Below are 27821 nucleotides of genomic sequence, written 5' to 3'. Positions count from 1 at the left end.
TTTTACTTTTAAAAAGTCAAAAGCCTTTTTATCAGTAATATACTAACCAACTTAAAGATATGTTTTACATTTCTCACATTCCATATCTATTTCTTTAATCGCAGTTTTATTTAATATGATTTTCCAGGTACTAATAGGAAAAAAAAAGAAAGAAAGGAAGGAAAGAAGGAAGAAAAAAAGGAAGGAAAAAATTTTAAAATAAGGAAAAAGATAATGCTTTCCATTCAATCAAAACAGTCTATGAAATCTCTCCACAGGAAAGCAATCTACATATCAAAAAGGTCAATCTGTAGGTGGTGTCAATTAAAAAAAATCTTCCCTATAAACTTAAAATTTGGACCAGCCCAGGGATATCACATGAAGGAACTATCCCCAGGCCTTCACATCCCCCTGGAGGGCGGTATTAGACAGCATGATTTCATCATAGCTCATATAGTAGGCACCCAGTAATGCTCTGTAGAGTCAGTATTTGGTTTTGTTTTTATGAACACTTGCTTCAAAATAGATTTTCTTACAATGGAAGAACCCACATTAAAACAAACCTACAAAAACAAAAAAGTACTCAGGTCCGTTACTATACTGCTTGCAATGTACATTTTTTTGGGAGTGATGATAATGGGCTGTAAGAAATCAGAGATAGCACACCAGCAGTTCTGACATGCCACAAGTTTTAAGTTCAGCAAATGACGATGTGATGATGGATATACTTTAAATTCATGAAGTTCCTCTCCTTATAGTAGATTATTTCTTGAATTACACAGTAGGGAATTGAGGAAACCTGCTATCAGTTCATTACTATTATATCTGAAAACAGAAATGACACGTGTGTAACAGCAGAACAGATCCAGTTGTACAAGAACATGAAAATATAAAGACTGAGAAACTACGTTAGAATGAAAATCTGTACAAGGAGGGATCGTTGTTGTTTGTTTGTTTCACCAGAGGCTACCATTTTATTTTACTATTTTGAATAAACAATTAAGACCATGTGGGTGATTTAAAAAAATAGAATATAGGTATATTCTTCAAATATGGTGAATTCAACTAAATGCTGTTTTTAAAAGTTAATGTATAGCCAGTATATCTTCTTGATCATATGTATATTCTTGAGAAAGCTTTGTTTTTTCCTGGCAATAGAACCATACTGAAAAAAAAACTTTCTTTTCACTTTAGCCTTAGAATGTGCACACTTTTAATGTCTTCTCTTATGCAGTCCTCAACCTGATTTGAATTTATCATGTTTTTGCAGCACCATAAAAAAGAAGCAGTCTCTGGAAAAGTTTTCACAACTTGGTGTCAAATCAGTAGCATTGTTAGGCTCTGATCAATTTTCTTGGTCCAGGTATCTTATCATAGTCTCTCCTACTTTTCTGGGACATTGATAACCTATTCCAATTCCACGCAAAGGAAGATCTGTGAAGTACCTACTATGTGCAAAGTCCCTGGCCAGCCAAAACAAAGGTGAATAAGATACAGTCTCAGCTGTGTAGATGTGTTCACAGTTTAAATATGTAATCAGATATATACTAAACTGAACCATACTGAAGGCTCACAATATTAGGTCTTAATAGATCTTGAACTCATTTTGATAGATCTTGAATCTATTTCTTTCTTAATGTCTGCTAGCTTAGAAAACAGAGCCTGAGTCAAAGTTAACGTGTAGATGCTTTATTGGACGATACAATCCCAGAGCAGTAAAAGTGAGGAAAAGAAAAATGAGACAGGGAAGAAGGGAAAGCAGATACAGTATGGTGCATTACAGAGCTGGCTCCAACTTCACAAGGAAAAGGAGCCAATTGCTCAGTCGTGTGGGACAGAGTGCTGTATGGAATCATCCTGCCTGACAACACTTTAGAGGAGAAGAAGGAGGAGGAATGTATCTACTGGGTCCCTCCCATCTCCTGTCTCTCATTCGTCAAATTTCACACCACAGAGCTTTACTTTTCTCTGTACTTTTGAGTTATGTGTTGTGCCCCCTTGGGACAGTTGCTGGGAAAGCCACATCCCACCATTTTGTGAGATGCTTCGTCTAAACCCAGAGTTGGAGGGAAAGGGCACAGCCTCTTGGTCTTGCCTGGGCCCTGGCACTCTTGGAGCTCACACTTCGATAGGTACAACAGAGGCAGTGACAAAGCTCAGCTTTCATCCTGAGGGAGCTGGATGTGAGGATAGGAGATATGAGGATATTAGCAAGGGCTAGGGCTCCCTTTCGAGCTAGTGGCAAATGCTTTGGTGGCAAGTAAGGTCATCAGATTTGAGGAAGCATATAAATTGAGTGTGGCTCAATATGCATTGCTACCACCCTAATCCAAGTTTATCTAAGATAGCTACACAAATTTTCTTGCCCTCAATCAATCCAAAATCTTCCCACTATCTTTCTTAAGATGCAGAACCCTTAACTTGACCTATAAGTCCTATATGATCTGGCTCCTGCCTTCCTCCCCAATGTCATCTTGAGTTTGTTAATAAAGCCATATGAAGCTTAAGCTTCAAGTCCCTTACTTGCACAAGCCATCTCTAAGCCTCGATACCTAATTTTGTCTTTGTAATTTTTAATTATTTTTTTCTCAATGAAGTTTCCCCAAATTGTTTAAGCTTCAGGCACCCCAAAATCTGGGCATCTGCCTGTGCTTTTCCTCTAAAACATTTAATAGAGTGGTGATTAAATTACCTCTTTCACCTCTGTCCTGCCTATTACAAAGAAAGCTCCATGGGGACAGACACCCCTGTCTAGTTTACTCCTTAATCCTCAATTCCAAGCACAGGGCTTTGCACCAGTGGATAGTTCTCAAATATTTGTTGAACGAAGTAAATAGAGGTGCAGAACTGATGTATTGGCATATGACAAACAAAAATGAGCCATTACAGAATAAATGGGAAGAGTGGCACTTTATTTGGCACCAATGACCTTGAGGTGATTAAGATCCAAACCTGAAGCTTTTAAGTCAGAGACCTGATGAGGGATTGCCACAGGTCTGACCATAACTGGTAGGATGAGACAAGGCAGGTCCAGTGGCGAGGTATAGGTATCAAAACCAAGGGGCCACACTATTCCTAGCAGAGAGTGAAAATAAATCACTTAGAAGCCAGGTTCTCATCATTTTTTACCTGAACCTGGGCTAGCAGTATGTCATAAAATTAAATAGATGTTAGAGTTCGGAGATCTCAAATAGCTGGGGTAAAAAGCAGACAGAGGAACATTACAAAAATATGTAGGACCAGTTGGATATAAGTCCCTAAACAGGGATGGTAAGCAGGACAGAATGGAATCAGGAAAGATGGACAGCTAGTTGGAGACAAGAGACAGTCACTGACTTAGTGTCCAGTGAGGCCCAGGCCAGTTCAGTATTTACTTGTTTTAGGTCTATTTCAGAGTGGTTTACACAGAGAATTTATGTCTCCAGTTTTGGATACTTGAGACTAGACGACGGTGTTGCTACATAGAAAGTCAACATTAGACCTTGCGTATTCTTTTAACAGAAGAAATTAAGAGAGAATCCAAGAAATGTACCTTTCATGCCCCACCAAGGGAACATCCTCCTCACCTTGCTTGGGCTCTGATGCCCTTTGTTCCTCCCAATAACCATGGAAGCCTTCCCTTCCCACTTGGGCTCTGATACACTACACCAAGCCACCCTCCACATGGACATCCTTCTCACTGCACTTGGACTCTATACCCCACACTGGGCTCTCGTGGCTCCTCCTCAGATCCTCCCAGTCACCTACCTTGCTCTGCCCCACCCAATGACTTTAGAACTACATTGATCAGGAAGGGGGGGGGTAAGGAAAGGAGAAGGAGAAGATCTTGGTGCTTGATTTTATTGTATGTACGATATAAGGCTTTGTGGTTTTGCTACCCTGGTTTCTCTGAGAGTTTTTATAAAGTGATTCAGAGAATTTTAGAAACTATACTGCTAGCACTATTCTGAGAATTTCTCAGAATAGTTCCACCCCCCACCCCTGAGGCATAGATAATATAGTGCAACATGAGTTACTTTAAATCCTTTTTCAGATGAAGGCTGAGGAATGGCAAGTCTGAGATTCTAGTTGGATGGGTGGATGGATGGATAGATAGGCAGGCAGAAAGATAGATGATAGATAGATAGATAGATAGATAGATAGATAGATAGATAGATAATAATTGCATACACTTACATAGTTTTTACCACAGTCCAGGCACTGTTCCAAGTCATTTACTTTTATTAAATTTATTTATACCTGACAAAAAGGAGTTAGTTCCATTGTTTTCTACTTTTTAGAGATGAGAAAACTGAGGCAAAAAGTAATTGAATAATGTGCCCAAGTTCACACAGCTAGTTACGTGGTATAAATGGGGTTCAAACCAGTGAAATCTGGCTCCAGAGTCCATGCTATTAACATGTACATTCTACTTCGTAGAGATAAATGGATGATAAATAGATAATGTATGAAATTAGAAACAGCAAATTTTCTATGTCACTACCTTCCCTGGATTACTTTATCGTATAATCATTTAGGTGAGGTAGAATAAACTCTGGGCTAAGTGACTACGCTAAAAAGCTTGTGACTAACAGGAGTCAGAATGCGTGCCCAGTTTCAGTTAATTTAACATTTCATGCTAATTCAGCAATTAAGGCTTTTTGAATGGTTATACTTGCTTGGAAATGGAATTAACTGCCTTTGAAGGTGGTGTACATCCTGTGACAGGAATATTCAAGCAGAGGCCAAGTGAATGTTCCCGATCTCTTAGTGCCACCTTGAACAGGATTATCTCAGTTTTTGAGGCCTGGCTTCTCATTTCGAAGGTCTTTCCATGTGTGTTTGGTGGGTTGATGTTTGTGTATGTGTATAATAGTGAGGAAATTTTTAATAATTAGTCACTGAAAAGATTTTCAGTTGGATAGGTGGTTTTACAAGACTTTAATTTTTACTTCAAGTTCAGAAGCTTTCAGGATGTTGTGTTTTTCTTAACATACTGTTAAGAACTCTAGTCATGGAATAAGTGATTTCTAATAAGTTATGATAGTGGGTAAGAACGCGGGCTCTTGTCTCAAAATGCTTGGGTTCAAGACCCTATTCTCATTTATAAGCTGTGGTATGTTGGGTAAGTCCCTTTAACTCTTTTTTGTGTGTGTGTGAGGAAGATTGGCCCTGAGCTAACATCTGCCAATCCTCCTCTTTTTTTGCTGAGGAAGACTGGCCCTGGGCTAACATCCGTGCCTATCTTCCTCCACTTTATATGGGACGCTGCCACAGCATGGCTTGGCAAGCAGTGAGTCAGTGCGCGCCCAGGATCCGAACCGGTGAACCCCGGGCCGGTTGGAGTGCGCACACTTAACCGCTTGCACCACCAGGCCGGCCCCAGTCCCTTTAACTCTTTATACCTCAGTTTTATCAGTTGTAAAATGTAAATAATGATATATCCTACTACAAAGTAGAGCCTAACAAAGGGTCTGGCAATATTGTAAATGCTCAATAAATGTTAGTTAATTATTATCTACTATGATAGGTATTCTTGTAAGACTGCGTTTAAATTTTAGGAAATATGTATCATATATATATATACCACCTAAAGCTTATCTAATCCGAAATGCTGTTGAATTGATTTGCTATAAATTGCTGCATTTCGGCTAAATAACGAAGTCTAAAGGAAATATTTGAAATAACTAAGAAATGATAAGAAAAGTGCAGTATTGTATATAATTGCAACGTGCAATCTTTTAATTAAGTGTGTAATTCCCATATGACATGGTTTTGAGATAGATCATATTATCTTCGGATTACACTTGAGCAGATGGAGACAATGAAGGTTAACCAAAGCATCCCCAATTCCTTAGCAAACCCACGACTAGAACTCTGAGTTTAGCGGGTCATATGCTTTGTCCATGCTCGCTGTGATACCAGCAGGAGAAAAAGTAACACGATTCATGGTAATTTTCAAATAACATGAAGCATTTTGAAACTGAATTAGAGAAGCAAAAACCATAATGGAACGGTGTTAGAAAACAGGCTGAATGATCACATGAACTTTCACAAATATGCAGAAGAAAAAGCAGACTCACTAATGAATAAAGGTGAGCAAGAAAGTCGACTGAGAAGTAGCTAACTAGGATTCGTAAGTTTGTTGAAGTCCTACTTAAAATTCATAAAGCAGGAAAAAATAGGCTAAAATCTTGAACAATTAGGAAGAAAAGGGAGACCTTGAAGAAGCAGCTGTTGACCTAAAGAAAGACCTGACATATTTAGAAAATATTGAACTTTTTTTTAAGGTTTTGCATAATGTGATAGACATGTTATAATATTATGGAAGTTGACTGAAGTTTCTAGTTAACCTCACTTAAAAAGCAATTGTGGCATTGTAGAAATTCTAGAAGTTGGGTAAAAGAACATACAATTTGAATCCTTTAGTTTACTCCCTGTCCCTCAAATTACTATATTAAACTATAAAAAAGTGTTTTGCTTATTCTTATTGTTTTTCACAGAAGACTTCTCAAAAACTCTGTTTCTCCAAGTATTCTAAGAATATTTAGAATGAACTATTTTGTTTATTTTTGCAGGACTCATTTGTTTACTAATGAATCAATGAGTTAAATAAGAAGGATTCCTATTTAATTATTAAATTAAGACAAAACTATCTGTGCTTCATGTTTCTTGTCATGGACTATTTTTGAATACAATAAAATTGATTTTCAGTTAAAAACATTTTAAATTTTACTCCTTATTTTTTTTGTGAGGACATCAGCCCTGTGCTAACATCTGCCAATCCTCCTCTTTTTTTTGCCGAGGAAGACTGGCCCTGGGCTAACATCCGTGCCCATCTTCCTCCAGTTTATATGAGACGCCGCCACAGCATGGCTTGCCAAACAGTGCGTCTGTGCGTGCCCGGGATCCGAACCGGCGAACCCCGGGCTGCCGCAGCGGAGCGCGCGCACTTAACTGCTGCACCACCCAGCTGGCCCTTAAATTTTACTCTTATTCATTCCATTAGCCTACTCCTACATTTTTCTTTGCACTCCTACTTTCAATACCAATTATCTAGAATTAGTAAGGTTTGTTTCTGTAAAAATAGAAGCTGTTGTAGGGCAGAGTAAATGTGATGTGAAACAGACCTAAGTTAAAATCTCTACTGTGTCACTTAATAACCAGCTTGTCATTTAACTCCATGTGCTTTGGTTTCCTTGTCTGTAAAATTGGTATCCTAATAATCCAAGGATTATGAGAATTAGAGAGAACAAATATAAAGCACTTAGAACAGTGGATGTCACCTTCTAAGCACCTAATAAATATTTGCTGTTGTTATTATACATGCTCTATACACACTCTTGTTGTTGTTATACACACTCTAATGTGAGAGAGTCAGAATATACCTCACCAGATAGCTGTGATGCAAAAAACAGAATAGTTAAAATTTGACAAATGTGACCTATGTTGAGTTGTGAAAGCATATCAGCACACAAGTAAAGCCTTGTTTTTCCTTTCATTTTCCTTCCACATCTTAAAGGCTTCTGGAGCAGATGCCCTGGAGTTAAATTTATCATGTCCACATGGCATGGGAGAAAGAGGAATGGGCCTGGCCTGCGGGCAGGTAAGGACCTCCACAGCTACCGCTGCGTATGTCTGTGACAGAACAGGCCCCTGTATGGATAGTTACTGTCCCTTAGTCAAGGAGATGCGTGGCTCAGATGACTGGCTTGAGACTTCCAGGTCTGTATTGTTTAAATATTTAGTGCTTAAAAAGTGGAAAATGAGGAAAGCTGAAATTACAGCAACTGTTTAGTTTTATTGAGGAAAATATCACATTATGTGCTTGACAGGAAGCAATACCATAACAAATAGTTTTTAAAAGCACTGAAGCAGAATTAGCTGATTTCAAATGCAATGTTCTTTATTCATTCCTGATGCTGATCCAGTTTCCCTGGAGCAATATACTGTACATAATGCATTGTTCGTAGTGATTTTGTAGTAAATGGGGCACAGCACAAATTGCATTTTACATTTTTTAGCATATGATCATTATTCCCTAACTGTGTTTTGGGAGTTGCAAAAAGACTTTGATGCTATTTTTATTTTTGGATACAATAAATGGAAGCTTCATGCTAAAATACTTTCAAAAATCTAATGAATAAAATGTGGAAATATATGTTAATATGTAGAAAATACTGCGTCTTTATGTAATCAGATACAGTGTTGTATGTTAAGGAGCAATGTAAAAGCTTAATGCTAAAAAGGTGAGTGTTTTGCATCTAATTTAGCTTTTAAGCCCACAGGGAAATGGTGTGAATTAAATAATATGAAATGTTGTAACTTATGACAAATTTCCTTGTCCTGGAAAGTTTATTTTTATCTCCACATTTGGCACAGGGCCTTGTACATAGTAGGTACTCAATTCTTTTGATTTTTCAAGTCATCGAATTATTTGAATTAAACTTCGAGGCCAGAGGTCCCTAATGTGGAAGGACAAAAATTTCTGCTTATTCAAATGAACGTAGGTTGCTATTTTCATATTAGCGTTCAGAGAGGATTCTAAAATACCTTGTAAATACTTAATTAACTCTCAGAACAGATTTGTGACTTAGGAAGAAACCCTTCTTTTGTCCCAGCAGAAAAGAAGGGCCTAGTCAAATGTTTTTCAGGTGTATCCACTGTTCCACTCACAACGGGTTCCCCAGAACCATCAGTAAGCGTGGTAGCAGAACCAAGCCTCAGAATTACCCAGTAGAAGGGAAACACATATATTAAATCATGACTTTTATGAGTCGCATGATTAGACAGCAGCCAGTGTCAAGATGTGTAACTTGAGTAAAATGAGGAAGGCTTCTACAAGGACACCGGAGCTGTCAAGGACACTCGAGGTGGTCAAGTTTCTCTCCTTACCCCTTTCGAAGTCTCTCAAACTCCAGAAACAAATATTTTTCAGTTACATGGATAAAATCAGCTATGGAAAATTTAAATCTATTGACTAACTTTTTAAAGAAGGATGCATTTTAATATATATTTTTTCCCACAAAAATGGCAATTATTTTGAAAATGTTTCCCAAGTCCATCTTGAGTTTATATTTTAGAGTAGGCTTTCTCTCTCCAAGCACATCTGAACTTACCCAGCTGCTCAGTGTCTTAGGTGTATCCTCTCCAGGGAGTCATTTAGCCACATAAATTTTTGCACAGACTGGCTGACTGAGGATGCCAAGTGCTAAAATTTTGCAGTCAAAGTTATCATTACAATCTCTAAAACTCTCGGAAGACATATGTTCCAAAAACCATGGTCTCTTAGGCTGAAGGAAACTTAGGAACATTTCCATTTCACTTGTTAGTTATAAGCTCTAAAACTGAAACTAATTCTTCCTATTAACCAAGTTTCGAAATTTTCTTTTGAATTATATCCTCTTGTAAATTCTATAATTGAAAAATAAAGCTAATTTAATCATTTTTACTCCAACATATTTTAAATGATTATTCTGCCTCAGGGCACAGGAATATTCAATATTTTAAATGAAAGGAAGGAAGATTATTAGTGCATTTTAAAAAAAAGCTTTACTATAACTTTGGGTCTTTCGAGTGGCCACTGACACATCTGTGGCTTACTCATCTTTTCCTCTACTTCCTTTTTCCCTTCCTCTATCTCTTGTTCCTATTGCCTCTCCCTCCCTCCCTAAAGTTCATAGTTTTCAATACTTGCAAGTTGGTGGGATGGGGAATTTGTACTCAGTATTGGGAGACTGAGGAGTCATGCCAATTCCTCTTCCCTGTTGCCATGTGATCCTTCATTCCATCTGTTGAAAGCTCACTGTGTGCCAGTCACAGGGCCGTGTGCATCGCCAGAGCCTAATAAATGTTTGCTTCGTGAATGAAACAAACTGGCATTAGTTCCACGGCTAGAATATTTATCTATTTGCAACTTGCTTGTACTCTCCTCATTTTTACTGTTTCTAGAAATCATAGTCTTTTTATTCCCTTAAGAAGAGGCAGAGTATCATAGTTCAGTACATTTTCCTCTCTAAATATCTGTTTTTCCCTCCTTTATCTCAAATGTTTTCTCACAAATATTTAATAAGTTAAAAATACTGCCTTTGTACCTAAGTGATTTTAAATTAACTATATGTGTCTATATTTAAACTCTTTATAAATGTTCTCATAAGTGACTAAAAATTGTGAAATTATGAACAGAAGGTTATAGTCTCTAGTCTAAAACATATAGACATCATATTTATTTATGGAATTTGTAGAAATAAAGAAAATTTCGAGCTGACTTTGAGAATTTGAATGGTGTGTTTCCTGCAAAATGAAACTTCACATAAAATTTTTCTAAGTGTTTAAAGACAATTTCATTCTTTATTCTTTCCATCAACCATCTATGTTGCCTTGATCAAGCCACTTACTCACCTGAAGCATCAGTTTCCATTTCTAAAATATGGAATTTGAGCTAGATAATCTCTAAATCTCCTCCCAGCTTTACTATTCTGTGAATGTTAACATTATAGGTAGCAGGCTAATATATCATTTTTAAACTACCCATAAAGAGTATTGATAAAACAAAAACAACTAAAGAAATAAATGAATGCATATTACGTTGTTCTTTTTAAAAACACTTTAACATTTTCTCTGGCCTGCATAAAAGTCAATGTTTTACTTATGTGATTCCTATTTTTACATCAACCAATGCTGCTCACTTTTTGGTATATTTTACTTTATTTGATGAATGAGTGTCTAAGTAGCAGTTGTTTAAAAAGGCTTTGGTTTAATAGACGTCCTGTACTTAACGTGGCGAAAATAGAACCCTTGGTCTTTTATATATCAGCCTGCTTTTCTATCAGGTTTTGTCATTTTAGTTAACGGTACCCCCAGTAACCCTGATGCTCAAAGAAAGGTGAAAATACGCTCTAGTTTTGATTGTGTATACTCCAAAGAGTCCGAGTTATGTTACAACGTGAAAAAAAAAATTAGTCTTCTTCCTTCTCCTCACAACAATCCTCTGAAGTAGGTTGAGTTTTGATCCCATTTAGAAAATTAAAAAAAAAAAAAAAAAAAAAACACCCGAGGCTTCCCTGTTTTCCAGGTCACAAATTTGATCAGCAGCTGCCGGGGCCTGAGCTTTAAGTAGCGTGTAAGCCTGAATACAGGGAAGGCGCCTAGAACAGTTTCTAACAAGTTTGTATTCCAATATCAGCATTAAATATTATTAACTGAAGATTAACTGCAAGACTAAGTCAGCTCTAAAGTCTTTTGTAGTTCTAAATTCCCACTTCTGTAAATATATAAAAACAGAAACAAATCTGAACCTGCTGTTTAGATGTTCCATCTCCCAGGAGGAAAGGAGCTTCTCTGATGTCTTAACATTCAGATTTAAAGTTGGCTACATGCAATCTATGTAAACCAGTTTCCTCTGACAGCATCTTATTTTATAAACGTAACTGAACTATAATAAATTCTATAAAATCCAGATAAAATGGCACCTCTTTGAGGTCTTCTCCCTTTCCTAAATGCTAAGTGTTCTTATAGCATTGAGTGAACAACCCTCCTTTTACAATTATATTGAATATTTTTACTTTCATCCTGCTGAACCTTCTAACTCAGATTCAGACGAGAGCGGAATAGGCCTTGAATAGCTTTCTGTTGTTACTGTGGTTGTTTTGTTTTTTTTAATTATTACTAACATTTTAAAAATAGATGGATTTTTAAAAATCCTATTTTTTACTTCTCTTGAAATAATGGGAAGATATAGCCAGACTTGGCCTGCATTGCCATACAGCAATGAGGAACTAGAGCTTAATTAGGCTCTTTTAACACTGTATGCGGTCCGTGTAAATAGCAGCAAACGTGCTGCTTGACCAAGGATAAGTGCTCATTCTCAAACATGGATTTGATCAGTATGTGCCTCTCTGATTCAACCTTTAAATATTGAAACCAACTCTTCCCAAGATGTTTGCTGACCCTCTGGGTTCCTGACAATGAAGAGTCTCTAGGCTGTCTTCTTCAGCCAACAGTACCTTTAATTCTTAGACCCTCCATCAGCTACCAAAAGAAAAACAGTTGATGGCGGTTGTGGGTAGAAGGTATGGGATAAGATACCTTGTCTTCCTATTTTCCCATTTTATCTTCCACTTGGCAAAAAAAAAGATCAAGAGGCAGCATGCTCCACAGGACTTCTCAGCGCTAGTTATGTAATCCTCTTGAAATGATTTTTTTTTTCATGCCATCGAAAAACATAAATTTTTAAAGCTTTTTCTGAAGTTATTTTTCACACAATCTGTATACTTCTTTGCCTTAAGTAAATGATGTGGCATAGTGAAACACAGACTTTTAGAACTGAGAGGAACCTTAAAGATTTTCCAGTTCAACCCCCTTATTTACAGGAAACGAATTGGGGACTGGGAAGTGCCTAATTTGCCTTAGCCTGAGACAACCAACTAGCAAGGCCCATAGCATTTGGTGCCCTTGTCACTGGCCCACATCTGGTGCTCTTTCCAGTATTTCCTGTGTGTCATTTGAGTGTATCCAAATCACTAGTCAAACTGAATAAATCAGTACAATGCCCTGGGAACTCTTGCCTCTGTATCTTTTTGCATAGTATTATTCCCTCTGCCTGGAATTCATATGTTTTCAACTGAAATTATCCAAATAGAAATCACCTGTCTAATTCTATTTCAAATGACATCTAATTCATTAACTGTATATGTCTTATCAATCAACCAAACTTTCCATGAGAAAGGAAAAAGAATATATTGTATGTGAATGGGTTTAAAGGTGGAAACTAGATGCATACTCTCATTTGAATCTATGGTGACCTAGAGATTGAATCACTGTCAATGAATTTGGATTTCTTTACTTAACACTTCTAAGTGATTACAAAGATTTTATTTCCCTGGCCTTTGTAGGATTCCCATTGTTTATTGGTTTGGATGCTTTCCTTGTAGGAGTGATCACTAAATAGTGCACAGTTATTTCAGTAATGATTGCTTTGGATGGAAAATTCCAAAATGATGGTATCAACAGAGAGAAGACTGCTTTAGCTTCATAGGCAAGCAATGTCCCAAATGCAGATGGTGGTGCCACTGTTATCACCTGCTATGTCCTGCTATCTCACACCCCCTTGCATTTGTTTACACACATCCTCTGCATAGAATTTCTAACCACTGGAATGTTCAACTCAAACAGTCTTAACATTAATTTTATCATCTGGAAATACATATACAGTCCTGCTTTCATGATAATTTACTTAAGCAAGAACAAACAGGTTTAAAAGTGGTAAATCTAAAAATGTTTAGTGATCTTAAAATAATTATTGACTTAAATTAAGATCACCCAAAGCAATACTGTGATATTTCCCTTATGATCTGTTTTATGTCCAAATTTAATTTACACAAACTCTGCATGCTTATTAAAAAAAAGAGAGAAAGGCTTCATTTCTGTCACAACACGCCAAATTTTTCATAAAACATTAACCACAGATTATTACTCTTACCCTCGCCAGAGAGGAGACGTCTGTCACTAGGAAGAGAATCCAAAACTAAGTGTGAGGACCACAATGCCCCAGATGTGCTAGCATTTCCTTTGGGAAATAAAATCTTCCTCCAGCAGCTGGGTTAACAGATCCTCTATCTCATACACAATACAGGGTCCAGGGAGCGATGACCACAGCCCTTCCTGGATCAGGTCCCCATTAGATATCTGTAGAAGAGACAGTATGTAGATACTGCTTTTAAAGCCAATGCAACTGAAAAGTCATAGTACAGCCTATATTTCCCAGAGGGGTGAAATTCAGAAAGTCAGGAGTATGAGAAATCCCAAAGGTTGGAGAAGGGTATATGGGAACCCTACCAGTGGTAAAATACAACAAAGTGAAGCCACTGTGACCTCTCTGGCCTCTCTTGGGGGACCTAAGGTGAGGAACACTGCTGAGTTAGATTTGTTGTTTGTTACTAATCAAGTATGAGCCCATGAGACCCCCTCTGTTTCATGTTCTTGATTCCTCTCGCTCCTGACTCCAGCCTCTATAAGATACATGTGTGGCAAAGTGCCACATTGTCCTGAATGTGATGTTTCATCTTCCTCTAATCATGGATGGATGTAAGTTCAGGCTAGGGACTTGGAGCTTGAGGTCTATGAGTTGATTGGATAAATATGGCATAGGCTAGGTGGGCCTCAGTGGATCGAGCCCTCGAGACACCACGTTCACAACTGCACTGCAAAATAACATCGTTTCATGAAGAGCTATGAGAAATGGCTGCATGACATAAGCTTCTGCAGAAGTGACTGAATTCTGCTATTATCCGTATACATTTGACTTATTCTTTCTCTTTTGTTTTCCTTGTGGCATTATAATTTTAGAAGTACTTTAAAATAAATTATCAACTTGTTTATGAGAAAAAGTATCTCTGATCAAAAAGAAATATTTGCTTTAGACTGTATTATGTTGCCCAACTTTTTATTTGATTTTAATTCTCAGACATTTGCATAGACATGGGTGCTTGGATAAGTAGATAACTACAGGAGATCTGTAAGAGGCATTTATGTAACTGCCAATATTTTGCCCTAAGCTGGTTCTTTATGAGTTTTTCAATTTTAGTTATTAATGTTGGTTAATGATATAAAAATGATATCATTTTTATATAATAATTATAAATTATATCAAATTTATAATTTTTAGAAGAAAGCAACACCATTTAAATCTAACTGAAATATCAGTTCTAAGTCAGGGAGTATCATTGTTTTTGTCTAGGACAACCATCATGTGGCAGTAAAAATAAATTATATGTAGTACAAATAGGTGGACCACCTGATGAATGGTTGCAGGAAAAACATCTAAGTATATATTTTTTAAACTTACTGTGGTTTTTATTGTACTCATCATTTATTATAGTCCCAAAATAAAGCAGCAATAGCATTTCAAAATATTTTTTTAAAATCACATCACAGTGAGTTTGATAAGTGGAGCAGAGTTTTCTATATGTCTGCCAGCTATAGCATAAAGATAAATTAAAAATGTCTTTAAAGAGAGAGACATGGGAGTAAGGTGGGGAGAGGCTATGGTCTTAGTCTATGATATTGTGGAGAGTTCAGATAGCACAATGTCGCACCAGAATAACAGGCATCAGTTGTGCAGAGTAGACAAGGTTGGAAACCAAAATTACGAACATATAAATATTGGCACAAAATGGAGAGTTCAATCGTGAGTTCCAACTAGCCTAGAGTATTTGGAAGAACTGGCAAACAAGACTGAGTCATGCATTAAAAGCCATGAAAGACTCAGGAGTAAAGAATACTGCATATTAGGCTAAAAAGCAAGATTGGACCAGAAAACTAGTAAGCACTCGGGAGCTAGGAGACTTGGAGGCAGCAGAGTTCAAGATAAGGCAAGAGGGTAATGAATAAGACAAATCAAGGGCAGGCATAAGAGGCACCACTTTCAGGAAGACCTTAAAATTAAGGCAACTTCTACCTCAGAGAAAAAGTTTTTACACATTTCCTGCTGGGGTAGAAGACTGCTTTTAGAGTGCAGTCTTTTAGAGTGCAATCAGTTTAAAGCTTCCAGCTGGGAGTAGGGGAGCAATGTCATGAGGGAGGAACGTGCATGTGCCTGACTAGAGAAGGAAATATTGAGCCCTCCCCAAAAAGTAATTCAAGGAAAATAGATTTATTAAAATCATGGCATTTTACAGCCCAAGAGTATTGATTCAGGATTGAAGACCCCATGGCTTTCGTTACCATCATTTGGCAGCCACATTCCCGGAGAACGATTACAACCGCCAAGATACAAAGAGATGATGCTTATTGGGAATCACAGATTTTACACAAGCATGAAATCTGTCTTGATGTTGATTACGTTGTGGAAATGTTAATGACAATCATGTTTTGTAGCTAACTTTGTTTCTGTTCTTTCACCAAAAAAAAAAAAATCACTTATTAAGTAGCAATCTGATTAATAAATATATACTCTACAAAAAAGTTTTAAGGAGATATCAGTTTAAAGCATGAATATGGATTTTAGCCACTTTGAGATGTCTGGATTATCTTTGGTTCTTTCCTCATATTATTTGCTCTTTATTTTTTCTAGAGTTGATAGTTTGAGTGTTTATTCTTCTCTCCCTGTCTGTTGTTACTGGATGTATTCAGCTTTAAAAGTCCTCATAGATCAAGTTGCAAATTCGGTTACACTTGAAGTGTGTTAATGACTCATCAAAAAAGAGCATACAGATTTTTTTCTCTGATTTGTAAAATTTCCAACCCTCTGTCAAATGAACAGAGATCTCTGTTGCCAGTTTTTCTTTGCCAATGTTTTTCTTTTCTTGACTACACCAGAAATCGTATGGCAAGTGATAGGCATGCCACTCTTGTTTTTCCTATAACTGTGTTTTGCCTAATATGGGAGAACTTGTTATATGAAGGAACAGTCAGATCCCTTCACTTCTAGTGTCTGTTCTCTATTCCTCTTTCCTGTGTTCAGTCTTGATTCTCCTTCTGTGTTCTATCACGTAGGTCTCAGACTTTTAGAGAATAGCCTTTCTGTTTAGAAGACATAGGATCTAGAGACCCTGTAAGTTCTATTGCACTCCCCAAATAGTCAAATATTTTTCTACTTTCATTCATTCAACAAATATTTGGAGTATCTACCATGTACCAAAAATAGTTGAAACACTGAGAATTTAAGGAGGAGCAAAAATAGACATGTTCTCTGTCCTCATGGAGCTTTCCATTTAGGAGAGTAGACAGATATTTGACAAATAACCCTACAAACAATAAAGTCTAACTGGCATAATAACCCTGGAGTGGCAGTCCACGATACTTGAAAAGCATGTAATGTGAGGTTTCTGGACTACTACGAAGAGTCAAGAAAGGATTGTTTAAGGAAGTGATGTTTGATCTGATACCTGAAATATTTACAGGATTTTTAACTAAGCAAAATGATTGGTGTGGGTTAGAGCATTCCAGGCGATGGAAACAGCAGGAACAAAAGCCTTGTGGTTGAAACAAAGCATGTTGAAGGGCAAGAAAGAAGAATGAGGTACTTAGAGCAGATGCATGTGGCACAAGATGACATTGAGAGGAAAATAGAGGTCAGGCTATGTAAGACGCCATAAGTCAGGCCTTGTTAAGCATTTTGATTTTCTCCAAACAGCAGTGGAAAGCTATTAAAAGGTTTGTCGTATGTGCGTGTATATGTGTACGTGTGTGCATGCACATATGTGTGTACATGGGCTTGTGCATGTGTGTGGTGGGTGGGATGGTGACAATGGTGAGGATGATAATGATTAAATTTTCATTTTGAAAGAATAGGATATAGGAGCATAAGAATGGACTTGGGAAGACTGGCTAAAGTCCCTTGCAGAAGTTCATGTAAGAAATAATGGTGGTTTGTAGCTTAGACTAGGGAAATGATGGTAGTGACAGAGAAATGGATATGCCAAAGGTAAGAAATATATCCAGCAGGGTTTGAGGGTGAGTTGGCTCTGGGTTTTAAGGGAAAAGCAAGTGGCAAGATAGTTCTTAGCTTTCTGGCTTGTGCAGATGGAGGAATTCTGTTATTATAAACGAAGATAGATGTATTAGCTGCTGTAACTGAATAAGATTGAAGTTGACCTCGTGATTGTCTGGATCCAGGGAAGCAAGTGATGTCTTCAGCAGTCCCACTCTCTCTGGCTTTCTAGTCCTTGCTCCATGGTGTAGCAGATGACTCATTCTTACTCATGACAGATAAGCACTCTTCATCCATCTGATGACCTAGACTCAGACAAATCCATGGTTCCTAATCCCAACTTCCAGGAGACCTTCACCTTTCCGCCCCTGGACCATCCACTGATATCTGCGACTTTGGTATTTTCCGTATACTATCTCCAGTCTCCACCACAAAGCTCTTATTAAAAACTTTCTTTTAAATGGAGTCATCCTTATTTTAAACAAAAACTTACACATAAAACATTTTGAATATTAAACATATTAGATATCCTTTCTCTCTATAGAAATGATAGATTTGGGATAAATAAAGTGAAATACAGTTTTTCCAGTAGAAAGTAAATAAGGAATTATAATTTTGAGATGGCTACAATGACAGTATAGCTACCATGATGTAGATATATTCAAAGATAATAAAGTCATAAAGGATTTTTATGGAGAACAGAAATTGAGTTTATTCACTTAGTGGTCATTGTATTCCAGGAATTGTGCTAGGTATTTCTACACATGGGATCACATCTACTCTTCAGTCAACTTTTAGGGGGAAGATATTTCAGATAAAGAAACTGAGGCTAGAGTGACTTGCTCCATGTTGAATCCTGGGATTAATGTTATTCTGGCACCTGGTAGTTTAGTAGATAATTTTTAGACACGTTAACAAAGGTATGAATGAATGAATGAAAGAATCAATAATTGAATGAATTAAGCCTTTATACAAAATGGTTTTTTTGTGCCTTTGGCAATGAGAAGATCCTGAGCAGAGTGTTTATGAATATGACTCAATAAAGCAGTCCTTGATTTTTTGTAAGTTCAGAACTTATATTTCAAATCATTTTTCTTCCCTTTAAGACCAATCTCAATACCTTGTTCTGATTTTTTGTTATCTTTCCACCTCAACTATTTTAGGTTTCATGTGTCTGATTTCTCCAATTTGTGTCTTGAATCCATTCTAAATATATTTGCCCAGAAATACATACTGCTCACATATACATGTTACTCACAGTTCCCTGTGTCCTGGACAGGAGTCTATCTGCTTTTCAAATATTCCACCTCTAGAACTCAATAATCATTTTTTTTTAAGAATGGGCATTTTTTACATGTTACTGTAGGACTTTGGAGGATGAAAGACATCAAAATGGCTGACTGTAACTTCCTTTTGCAAACTTGCTATCCTATATAAACAAGCTCTGTTCCCAGGGTGAGGGAAAAGGAAGAAAATACACTGCCTCAGCTTGGCCTGCAGTGGGATTAAGGACATTATTTTCACCTGTCTCCATGCCCACCACCTAAGGGCAGACAGTTCTGGATTACAAATGCCCCCAGTGTCCCCTCACACATTATTTGAGAGCAGGTACAATAGCTGATGACTGCCATGCTCCTACTGTTTGCCAGGCTCTGATCCAAGGTCTAACTCCTGCAATCCTCACTGCAACTCTATGATGTATTTTCTATTATTATTCCCATTTTACAGATGGGAGAACCTAGAGATGGAAAGTGTAAGTAATGTGGTAGGGTCACAGGGCAAGTGATGGCAGCATCAGGATCCGAATCCTGATGGTCTGGCTCAAGAGCCTGGGCTCCTAACCTCAGGCACTACTGCCTCTCAGAGAAGTAGTTCCTAGCTTCACTAACCGTAGAAATTATTGATACTTATCTTAATGATGCATCTCTGTTTGAAGATACTGCTATTTGTAGAAGTAATGAAAGCTCCTCTATATAAATACCACTGAAAAGGCCAGTTTCCTGAAAATGATTGGTTAAAACGGTTTGGATGATCTTTATTTGTATGTGATTTTGATTTTTTCTCTATCCAAATTCATTTCTAAAGAGAAAACCTAGCAGGTTTTTTTAAATCTCCAGACATGATTAAAATATAATGCAGTTTGCCAAATATGAATGTTAATTTTCAAGGTCTGTTTTTATTTTAAGAATCTATTTTTTGTGGTTTAAATTTGACATCACCCCTCCCATAAAGGAGGCAATATGTGGTATCAGGCATGAAGAAACTACTCCTGAGAATTGGTGATTATTCAGGAGAAGCTGAAGAGGGGTGAAAACCCCCCACAGAGGTACCCCAAGAGTTAATTCACCCTTTCTTAAATGGTGGCGAGCTCTAAATATGCAGAGCGCCATCCAGCCCCATAAGTGGTTCTGTGCTCGCCTGCCATTCCACAGCCTCCCCCTCTACAAAGGGTAGATCATTAAGCCATCCAGCGGTGGGGAGTATTTTCATATAGCTGTTGCCCTTTATAGCAGCCTGGCAGCGAGTGACCATAATAAATTATGCACCGCTCTGTGAGACGGTGACACAATGCACTGGCGGAACAGCAGGGGTGTTCAGAAATCCATTATTTGAAATTTTTGTTTCTTTTTCCTACTAGATGCCATGCTGCTCTTTTCCTGTCATCTTGTTCCTTTTTTTCCTGTCTATTGTTTTGAGGGTTTTGTGTCTGACGGTTCCTTTCTGCTGCTGGTTTTGTCTTTTTTGTTACCTTGTTTCTGCCTTCGTGGCCTCCCCCACCCTCCTTTCTTGGTCTTGTGTGTTGTGAGCCTCGTTCTCCTTTTCTGGCACGCAGTCATTTGCTTTACTTTTCTTCTCTTTCTGCCTTATTGTCTCATATAACGCAGAAAAACAAATTCTCTTTTTGTCGGCATTCTTTTACATGGTGTTATGTGGTTGTCATTTTCCCTTCAGGGTAGGTGTGCTGTACTGTATGTACTGTTCATTTTGGTTCCAAGAATCCCAAACACATGTCCAGAGGAGTGCCAAGGCTGATGGCAATAAAATACAATGAAAGCAACCAGTAGAATAGTTCTTTGAGAACAGAAGAAACGTATTTCTTCCCTGTAGATCAATTCACATGGAATCTGTAAGTTTTTGTTCCTAATTTCAGATTATTCAATATTTTCATCTTTTCTCCAAAAGTAGCTCCATTATTCCAAAGCGGCAATTATTTTGACACTATTCCTTGCAGATAGACCTATCTGCTTTGTTCCTTCATTGTTTTTCCATTGAACACCGCCTGAAAAGATAATTCTGGTAGTTAGACCATCCGCTGATGCAATTAATTCATTAGTTATTAATTGAACTACTATTATGTGGCAAGAATTGTGCAGGTGTTAAGGACACCAGATGCCATCAGTTTTGTTCTGACTTCTTAGATTCTTTACTTGGTCATTTCTCTTATTCCCAATTTCTTTCCTCTTTCTGTGGATACATCACATATTGTTATTTGTCATCTTGCCTTCTCCACTTTCTCTTCCTTGATCTCTTTGGACCTAGCACTCCTACTTTTTATTTGGATTTATTTATAAAGAATTTTTGATTTTTCCGCCTAAATCCACTTCGCTGGATTAGAAAGCTCAAATCTCCTTGGCAGTGAGCACCCGAGAATATGTCAGGTTCTTCCATCCCATTTTTGTACTGCAGTTAAAAAAAACGGGAAGAGTAAACTCGCCTCTGGCACGGCTATGGATGTTTGTAACGTTTGCAGTAGCTGAGTTTAATTGTACTAATATTTATACCTATTAAATATCGGTGAATTAAACCAAAATCTACAATTAACCTCTTCCCTTCACAGTATTTGGTCTCTGTCCCTTTTAAATATTCTTCTCTCTATTTGCTTTTATTTGCTTGCTTATTTTCTCTTTTTATAAAATTGCTCTCTTCTAATCCTGTTTCTCCTGAATCACCTTTGATTTTCTGTTTCTATCCCTACTGTGTTTTTATATTTGCTTTCTCTATTTTTTTTTTCACTTGATTTTATTCCAGGATTATTGTTGCTTTTATTTTTGTTGTAGTTGTTATTTTAAATAAGAATCGCTACAGTCCTCAAAAAAGTTAATTTACTCTTTTCTACCACTTAAGTGATTTCTTCTCTCTCTGCACTCATTTCCTTTATATTTTTAATCTCTCCACCCTTCCTCATGTCTCCAAATTTCCAGTTAATTGTTTCCCTCATTCTATGACTTTTTCTCTTTTCTTGCCACTTTGAATTCTGCCCCTCAACTTTTTCCTATATTAGTTTTTTTTTTTTTAAAGAAACACTGGTCCCTTTAATATCATTTTGCAAATGCCATAGGAATAACATCTCTTATTTTATGTTTACCATTGGGCATTCAGAGTAAACTCTCCAACTTGTCACATAGCTCATTTTACGCACCCACAAGAATAAGTCTATTGTCCTGTCAGCTTCCAGATGCAGTAAAATGCCTATGTTAGGCTCTCACATATTTCATGCTTCCAATTTTAATAATTTCCTTCTTAGTTGGGGGAAGAGAAGAGGGAGGAAACAGATATAAAAAGCTATGAAGATAGTTGTAAAAGTGAAAGAGAGATAATAGAATGAAAGTAAATATGGTAACTAGGACACTTGAATCCTTAAAGGATGTCACAGGGAAAATATTTTTGGCGACAGGATAGAAGATAAGTTCAGGAACTTTCACAGATTCGTTCCTAAAGAGCAGGGCTTTTATAGCCAATTACACCAAACAAAACTGACTTTTGTATTAACTGCACCCAGTTCACCCTATAGAGTTTCATTCATGTCATTACTAAATGGCTCTGCCTTGACAAGGCATTGCTTCTATTTTGCATGCTTTTGACATGGTGCCCTAATTTTTTAAAGTTAACGGTATTAGTCTCTCTTGAATCTCCTATTGCATTTTTATCAACGAGATTCCACTTATGACCTAAACACTTGTGTAAATGATAATATTTTAAAATCAGTTTATAAAACTACCCCAAACAATTGTCATATGTTTTTATTTTTCTCCTGATTTTGTGACCTATAGCATCATTAATAATTGAAGTTCAATTCTTCCTGTGCCTTGACTAGTGTCAGTTTTAATATGAAACTTGTCACCTTTAAAAACAACCTCTCCAAAAATAAGCTGTTAATTTATCAGTTAATTTATTTCACTGACCCTTGTACCCAAAACTTTTAGATCACCTTAGATTTGTCAAATGAGATAGTTGCCTTTGAAAGTTGTCCAGTCATATATGGATGAGTAAATATAAAAATGTTATGGACAACCCACATTCCTGTATAAATTGTAAACATAAAAAGAGAGAAAGTAGGTAAATTTGGAGGGCTAGCTTATTTAAAAAAAAAAGTGTGGTATACAGTGTTAATCTTCAGATTAGGAAGCTGTTTAAGTAAGATATTTTGGACTAAATCTTATGACTTGAGTATTTAATTTCTTCCTTCTCATCACCAATACCCTGGCCAGTATTATAATAAAGTTTAATTTTACTTAGTTAAAAAATAGATTTCAATTTCCTCATGACTTCCTTTCTTTTTCTTTGTCACCCATCCCTGTCATTCTTCCCTCTCTCTCTCCCAGCCCTCAAGAAGAGTGGTCTCCAGGTCTGAGACTACATTCATCTCACTGAATTTAAAAATTTTTTTCTCATATTTAACTTTATCTTTGTATTTCTTTAATTACATCTTTATTCTCTTTTTGCTTACTTAGCATTTTTCTTGTTTGAATCAGTCTCACGATTTCTGATTCTCTTAGAATCATCATTACATTTTTTGGTATGAACTTGTAGGCTTGTCTTATATTGCTACAACAAATAGCTCTGATTTTTTGAGAGTTTATTATATGCCTGGAAATGTGTTAACATTTTCGATAGATTATATTAATTCTCAAACAACCCTTTGAGCTAGTACAACCTTTATCCCTATTTTTGCAGATGAAGAAACCAAAGCATATAAGGGTTAAGCAACTTGTCCAAAATCCTGTAGCCAGGAAATGGCCAAGCCAGAACTCAGTATCTCACTGCAGGCCTGCACACTGTACCACTGCTCCATAGCTCCTCTTGTAAGAAGATGCCAGGTTATATTAATTTGCTTTTAATCTTGATGCAAGAATAAGTGATCCAGGGGTTCTGGTTCAACACGACCACATAGGAAGATCCTGAACTCACCTCCTCTCATAGACGTACTGAGTCTATAGCCACATATGGAACAATTTCCTCTTAAAAAAACTAAAGCCTGGCTAAGTGACGACTACACATCGGACGAACAAGAAGAAAACCACATCAAAGCGGGTAGGAGAGGCTGGGACACAATCTCACCATAAACCCTACCACCAGCAGAGCGACCCACAATCGAGAGGGAACTCAAAACCTGGAGCTTCTCCCCGAGGAATGAAGGGTTCAGACCCCACATCGGGCACCCCAACTTTTAAGATATGCACTTGGGAGATGAGCCCCCAAAACAACTAATTTTGAAAACCAATGGAGCTTGCATCTCAAGACCCACAAGACAGTAGCGATCTGAGAAATGCCTCTTAAAGGGCCACCGCTGCTCCTCCTCCGACTCACCCCCCACCCCCCAGGGGCCTGCTCAGAGGTAGTCAATGGAACCCAGACTTCAAGTGAAGGAGGCTCACTGGCTTGTATTAAAACCTCAGCCTGAGAGACAGGCATCTAGTTTAACACACACACCTAGGAGCCTACTGCAGCACTCTCCTGGGACGGAGACTGGCAGGTGCTATCCTTGCGTTCTCCCTTTGCCGTGCTCCAGAACACCAGTATCTCCCAGTAAGGGAACCTTTACACACATCTGATGCCCTGATTTTTGCAGCTGCCACTCAGGGGATACCTCTTAACTGCCTGGCTCTGGAGGCCAGGGGAACTTGCATGCGTTCCTTGTCACATGAGACTGTACTAGTCCGTGTCACTGAGCAAGGAGCTCATATCCCTGTCAGGCACCCCGATTTTTATGCTGCCAGGAGGCACTTCTGCATAGCCTGGCCTTGGTGACCAGTGTGGCTTATGCTCATGGGTCACACAGGACTGTAACCAGTGGAGAAAGAGTTCTTAAACAGCTACCACCCCCAGGGCACAGCAAGAGACAACTGATCCAGGAGCTCAGTCTTTCTGTGAAGGAGGCCAATTAGCTAATCATCATGACTGTGGCCTGAGGGGCAGGCTTCTAATTAAACAAGAATCTAGGGGCTGAGTGTAATCCTTTCCAGAGACCTCAGAGGGCGGGCACTATCTTCACCCTCACCCTCTGCCATGCTCCAGAGTGCCAGGGTCTCCTGGAGGGGAGCTTTACATGCATCTGGTGCCTGGTTTTTCTGGCTGACACCCAGGAGACGCCCCTTGATCATCTGGCTCTGGTGACCAGAGGGACTTTTACATTCCTGCATCCCGTGGGACTATAGCAATTGAAGGGACAGTTTTTCGTAGGCTACCACCCCCAGGGCACTGCACAGATGGCAGACTGAGGCACAACCCCAGTTTTTCTGTGAAGAAGGCCACTTTGCTTGTCCTTCAGCTTCAGACAGAGGGAGAGGCTTCAGGTTTGGCACACATTTACTGGCCTGTGGAGATGCTCTCAAGGAACACAGGCTGTGGACACTGTCTTGGCATTCTCCTTCTGCCCTGCTCTAGCTCGCTGTTATCTCCCAGAAATATACACTCGTCTGGAGCCCCGATTTTTGCAATTGCTGCCGAGGCGACACTTCCATATGACCTGGCTCTGGTGGCCAGTGCGGCTTATTCTTGTGGTCCCTCAAGACAGTATATATTTGCATACTTTTAAAAACTGCTGCCTGAGGGTCTAGTTTCCAATCAGCCTGAATCTAGGTGCTGAGATCCTCCCCTTTGGGACACTGACATGTCTTAGCACATTGGTCAACTGCTGGGAGATATTAAAAATATAGTAGGCTGCATGGACAAGCACAGAGATTTGAGAGAGGACCAAGAGCTGGGGCAGGGCTGAACAAAAAGGTTCATCTCCTGCATGAGGCCACTCCTTCAAGACTGGGGGAGGTGGTTGTTTCATCTACTATATAGAAACCAATACAGAGAGTCAAGCAAAATGAAGAAAAAAAAGGATATCTTCCAAATGAAAGAGCAGGATAAAACCTCAGAAAAAAACCTTAATGAAACAGAAATAAGTAATTTACCTAATAAAAAGTTCAAAATAATGGTCATAGGAGGCTCACTGAACTGGGGAGAAAAATGGATGAACACAGTGAGAATATCAACAAAGAGATAGAAAATATAAGTACCAAACAGAAGTCACAGAGCTGAAGAATATAATAATGGAGGGGTTCAACAGAAGACTAGATGAAGCAGAAGAAAGGATCAGTCAACTCAAAAACAGGGCAGTGCAACTCACCCAATCAGAGCAGCAAAAGAGAAAAAAGAATGAAAAAATGTGCAGGTAGCTTAAGGGACTTATGGAACAACATTAGGTGGACTAACATTTGCACTATAGGGCTCCTAGAAGGAGAAGAGAGAGAAAGGGGTAAAAATCTTATTTAAAGAAATAATGGCTGAAAAATTCTCTAACTTGGGGAAGGAAACAGTTGTCCAGATCCAAGAAGCCCAGAGAGTTCCAAACAAGATAAACCCAAAGAGACGCACACCAAGACACGTTATAATTAAAATGTCAGAAGTTAAAGACAAGGAGAGAATATTAAAACAGCAAGAGAGAAACAACTTGTTACATACAAGGGAACTCCCATAAGACTATCAACAAATTTTTCAGGACAGAAGGGAGTGACGTGATATATTCAAAGTGCTGAAAGGAAAGAAACTTCCAACCAAGAATACTCTACTCGGCAAAGTTATAATTCAGAATTGAAGGATAGAGAAAGAATTTTCTAGACAAGCAAAAGCTAAAGGAGTTCATAACCACTAAACTGGCCTTACAAAAAATGTTAAAGGAACTTGTTTAAGCTGAAAAGAAAGGGCATTAATTAGTAACAAGTACATGTATGAAAGAGTAGATCTCACTGGAAAAGTAAATATATAGTAAAGGTAGTGGATTAATTGCTTATAAAACTAGTATGAAGGTTAAAAGATAAAAGTAGTCAAAATAACTATGATTACAATAGTTAGTTAAGGAATACACAAGATAAAAAGATGTAAAATGTGACATTAAAAATACAAAATGTGGGAGGGGAGAATAAAAATGTTGAGCTTTAGAATGGAATCAAACTTAAGTTGTTATCAACTTAAAATAGATGATTATAGATGTAAGTTGTTACATGTAAGCCTCATGGTAACCACAAAGCAAAAACCTATAGTAAATACGCAAAAGTTAAAGAGAAAGGAATATAAGCCTAACACTAGAGAAAGTCATCAAACCACAAAGGAAGAGAACAAGAGAAGAAGAAATGAACAAAGAGGAACTACAAAAACACCTAGAAAATAATTAACAAAATGGCAGTAAACACATACCTATCAATAATTACTTTTTAATGTAAATGGACTAAATTCACCACTCAAAAGACATAGAGTGACTAAATGGATAAAAAATAAGACCCATCTACAGGCTGCCTACAAGAGACACACTTTGTATTTGAGTACACACAAAGACTGAAAGTGAAGGGATGGAAAAAGCTATTCCATGCAAATGGAACCAAAAGAAAGCTGGAGTAGCTATGCTTACATCAGAAAAAATAGACTTTAAAACAAAGACTTTAATAAGAGACAAAGAAGGGTGTTACATAATGATAAAGGGGTCAATCCAAGAAGAAGATCTAACAATTGTAAATATTTATGCACCCAACGTAGGAGAACCTAAATATATAAAGCAAATATTTAACAGATCTAAAGAGAGAAAGAGACAGCAATACAATAATAGTAGGGGACTTTAATACCCCACTTACATCAGTGGATGCATCATCCCAACAGAAAATCAATAGGGAAACATCAGCCTAAATGACGAGTTAGACAAGATGGACTTAGATGTTTTCAGAACTTTCCATCCAAAAGCAACAGAATACACATTCTTCTCAAGTGCACATGGGATATTTTCCAAGACAGATCATGTGTTGGGCCACAAAACATGTCTTAATAAATTTAAGAGGATTGAAATCATATCAAGTGTCTTGTCCAACCACAGTGGTATGAAACTAGAAATGAATTAGATGAAGAAAACTAGACAATTTACAAATAAATAGAGATTAAACAACAAGCTACTGAATAACTAATGGGTCAAAAAAGAAATCAAAAAATACCTTGAGAAAAATGGAAATTGAAATGTACAAAATTTATGGAATACAGCAAAAGCAGTTCTAAGAGAGAAGTTCATAGAAATAAATGCCTACCTCAAGAAACAAGAAGAGTCTCAAAAAATCAACCTAACTTTACACTTCAAGGAACTAGAAAAAGAAGAACAAACAAAGCTCAAAGTTAGTATAAG

The 27821-nt window shown here is 37.7% G+C and overlaps 1 protein-coding gene across 1 annotated transcript in view; it reads left to right on the top strand.

The window, feature by feature from the left end:
* DPYD (dihydropyrimidine dehydrogenase) overlaps window positions 1-27821 on the top strand; it is a 776746-nt gene that overhangs the window by 505575 nt on the left and 243350 nt on the right. Inside the window, exon 16 of the mRNA XM_058538603.1 lies at window positions 7481-7564. Within this exon, the coding sequence (XP_058394586.1) occupies window positions 7481-7564 (84 nt within the window). The remainder of the gene's footprint in view (window positions 1-7480; window positions 7565-27821) is intronic.

The sequence above is a fragment of the Diceros bicornis genome, chromosome 4 (assembly GCF_020826845.1).
Source record: "Diceros bicornis minor isolate mBicDic1 chromosome 4, mDicBic1.mat.cur, whole genome shotgun sequence".
In the NCBI taxonomy this organism is placed as follows: domain Eukaryota; kingdom Metazoa; phylum Chordata; class Mammalia; order Perissodactyla; family Rhinocerotidae; genus Diceros; species Diceros bicornis.
Note: the sequence above shows the minus strand (reverse complement) of the source record. Positions and strands in the feature narration are given on the sequence as shown.